This window comes from Chanos chanos, chromosome 1 (assembly GCF_902362185.1).
Source record: "Chanos chanos chromosome 1, fChaCha1.1, whole genome shotgun sequence".
Lineage (NCBI taxonomy): Eukaryota > Metazoa > Chordata > Actinopteri > Gonorynchiformes > Chanidae > Chanos > Chanos chanos.
In genome coordinates, this window is record NC_044495.1 from 24,804,317 (window position 1) to 24,807,834 (window position 3,518).

At 42.3% G+C, this 3,518-nt stretch overlaps 1 protein-coding gene across 1 annotated transcript; it reads right to left on the bottom strand.

Moving 5' to 3' along the window:
* Positions 1-849: 849 nt before the first annotated feature.
* LOC115811507 (potassium voltage-gated channel subfamily A member 1) lies at positions 850-2,526 on the bottom strand. The gene has a single exon (XM_030773748.1). It carries the CDS (start codon positions 2,524-2,526, stop codon positions 850-852), a length of 1,677 nt encoding a protein of 558 aa, XP_030629608.1.
* Between the last annotated feature and the right edge of the window lie 992 nt (positions 2,527-3,518).

The window sequence follows — 3,518 nt, forward strand, 5'->3', positions numbered from 1 at the left end:
CTCGTGGGGATGTTGTGCTTTTATATCTCCTCAGTTTCGGAGCTCCTGGTTTTAGCTGTCAGGTTAATGTGCCTCTCAAAGTCTTAATTCTCGCGAAATAATATGCTCTCGCTGCTTTCCTTGTAAGTCTTCTAAAAATATCGTTGCGTTGTTCAGACAAGATCATGTTTTGACAGTCCAGATAAATAGAATCTGTTTGTGCGGAAAATCTGGATTTTTTTTTTCTTTTTTACTAAATTATAGCCTACGGAGGGCAATCTGATAGGTGATTAGACAATATGTACATGTCATAATTTGCATTTGATGTAACAATATAGCCTATTTAGTAAACATATGACAAACGATGATGTTACTTTACGAAAAATATCTTTCTTTAAAGAACGAAAGTCTCCGAGATATATACAGCAGCCTATTATAAAATGCTGTCGGTAGCTCCATTAAGGCCTACGCGTCTGGACTTTGGAACAGCCTATGTGATGCGCACAGTTGTTCAGCTCGAGTCATTTTCAGCTTTGCTGATAAACTACGTATTGTCGAATATTCCTTTTTCTTAAAACCTTTGATCACAAAATAGTAGTCTATTTGTCTGCATGACGGGTGTCAGTGCAATAGGCTACTTAAATGTCTTTGTGTCTTGAATGTACAAGCATGTGTTAGTCAACTCAAAGAATTATAATGTGCTTATTAAGGAAAAAAAAATCGTTGCGTTAAACGTTCTATGATTACAGAAACGCATTGATCTTATGAGTGTGCAAAGATTTTGAAGGTGATTTCAAAAATCCATTTATACAATAAAATACCATGGTATCAAAACAAAACTGAGGTGGAGGTTAAGTAAAAAGCGTGGCTTCACAGGTCTGTTTCCCTCGTGTCTAGACAAAACGCATAAAGAGATCTTTTGATGTCCAAGTTGCTGTTAGCTTTGATGTTAGCCTTTTCGACAGGAGTATTAACCCCTTCGTTATTCTCCACGTCTCCGGTGGACTTTAGAGAGGATCTGCTGCGGCTGCGTTTCAGTTCATCACAAGGACTAGTGGGTTCGTCTTTGAGCGAGGACTGATCTTGGTCAGTTTCTCTATGGTAAAAGTAGTTGAAGTTTGACACAATAACGGGCACAGGCAACGCAATGGTCAACACCCCTGCGATGGCACAGAGTGAACCGACAATCTTGCCCCCTACTGTAACTGGTCTCATGTCACCATAACCCACAGTTGTCATGGTGACTACAGCCCACCAGAAGGCATCTGGTATGCTCGAAAAGTGGGACTCCGGCTCATCCGCTTCTGCGAAGTACACGGCGCTGGAGAACAGTATAACTCCGATGAAGAGGAAGAAGATCAAAAGCCCAAGTTCTCTCATGCTGGCTTTGAGAGTCTGACCCAGAATTTGTAGGCCCTTTGAGTGCCTGGAAAGTTTGAAAATCCGAAACACTCGTACTAACCTTATTACCCTCAGAATGGCCAGTGACATAGCTTGCTGTCCGTTATTGTGCTCTTGTCCTTGCTGCTCTACCAGCTCTGTGCCAACTGTGATGAAATAAGGCATTATGGACATGATATCAATTATGTTCATGATGGTTTTGGAGAACTCGGACTTGCTGGGACAGGCGAAGAATCTCACAAATAGTTCAAACGTGAACCATATCACACAGGTGGTCTCGATTATGAAGAAAGGGTCGGTGAAGGTGAGCGACGGCCGAACCTGAGTGCCATTGTCTGCTCTGCTTGTCACCGGCAGTTCCCTTTCATCACGGAACTCGGGTAATGTTTCTAAGCAAAAGGTTATTATGGATATTGTGATTACGATCACCGAGACAATGGCTATACCTCTTGCAGGGCTTGAGCTCTCGGGATATTCGAAGATGAGCCATACCTGTTTCTGAAATTCATTCTGTGGCAAAGGCTTCTCTTCTTCTTTGATGAAGCCTTCGTCTTCTCGGAACCGTTCCATCGCCTCTTCCCCCAGCTGATAAAAGCGAATCTCATCAGCAAACACGTCGATTGACACGTTAACTGGCCTCCGAATTTTCCCACCCGACTGATAGAAGTAAAGTATTCCGTCAAAACTTGGTCGGTTCCGATCGAAGAAGTACTCGTTCCGCAGTGGGTCAAAGTATTTGATTCTTTTATCGGGGTCCCCAAGTAAAGTATCCGGGAACTGGTTAAGCGTACCCAGTTGGGTCTCATACCTCAGACCAGCAATGTTGATCAGCACTCTTTCGTTACTCTCATTGTCCATGTCCATGTCCAGCATGTCCTCGTCAAAGAGATGGGGACTGTGGTCGGCGCGTAGGAGCGCATCCATGGCATTTTCGCTGCAGCTAAACGTGTTATTCATGTCGTTAATTTTCCACGAGCTCTGCTGTGGATTCCCAGTGGTGTTTAGCTCTTTGCTGTAGCCCTCATTGTGTCCGGTCTGGACGAAGGCTGGTTGAGGGTGATCCAGCGCATTTTGGCAGGTTTCACTGACATTACCTCCGTTCCCTTTTGCGCCGCCGTTCTCAAAACTCACTAAGGCTATCTCCATTCCGAAGCCATTAAATATTCATCTGTAACGACCTGTAGAGTTTAACTAAAAATCTCTTGTTGTCCACAGTTTTTTCCTCCCGATAGATTGATAAAACCCAGATAAAGACGAGTATAATCCGAAGCACCCTCGTCCTCCCAGTTACAATAATACATATATGTGTGTTCTTAGCGCCTAAGCCAGCGAAAGCTCTGTGGTCTCGATAAAGTAAATAATACCACAAGAGCGGAGTGAAGACCCGGATGAGAAAGTAATGATTATTCCTGACGTCAAAAAAGCTGTTCTACCACTACTTTGAGAAATCTCTTCTCTCAGGCAGTCTGTCATTCTGAACAGAGAGAGTGAGAGAGAGAGAGAGAGAGAGAGAGAGAGAGAGGGGAGGGGATCCTACACATGCTCTCATATACAGACCACACAAAACATAGTAATATTTGTTGATGCAAATTTACACTTGCTTTGACATAAATCAACATAAAATCATCAATAAATGAAACAGTCAATTGAGAACACAGTATGTTTGTATTGCTTGTGTTTTTAACACACAAATTACTAAAAAAAAAAGAAGAAAGAATCGTGTGTGTTTGTGCGTGTGTGCGTGCGTGTGTGTGTGTGTGTGTGTGTGTGTGTGTGCGCGCGCGCGCGCGTATGCATGTGTGTGCGTGTATATTATTTATTGTTTGTGGTCAAAATATCATGCATTCATTTAAATTTCATAGTAATTTGGTTGGCTCACATGTACACTGAATTCTCTGGAGTAAATGTAGTAGAAATTTTCTGATTTATTTTCTGGTTCTCATGCTACATGAGACATGCTATGTTTGTCTGTCAGGCTTTCAGTTCAGGCTTTCAGCATTCAGTTCTGCATGAGTAAGCATGAGTAAGCTTGAGGTTAAAATGCAACGACCATGTTTTTTAAAATCGAATTTCGTCAAACTCTCTTTGAGTTCATGCCAAATGAAAGTGGGAGTGTACATCAATTTATTTTAATCTTT

Bases quoted from the DNA above. Each gene is read 5' to 3' on its own strand.
- LOC115811507 (XM_030773748.1), bottom strand. From the start codon at position 2,526: ATGGAGATAGCCTTAGTGAGTTTTGAGAACGGCGGCGCAAAAGGGAAC.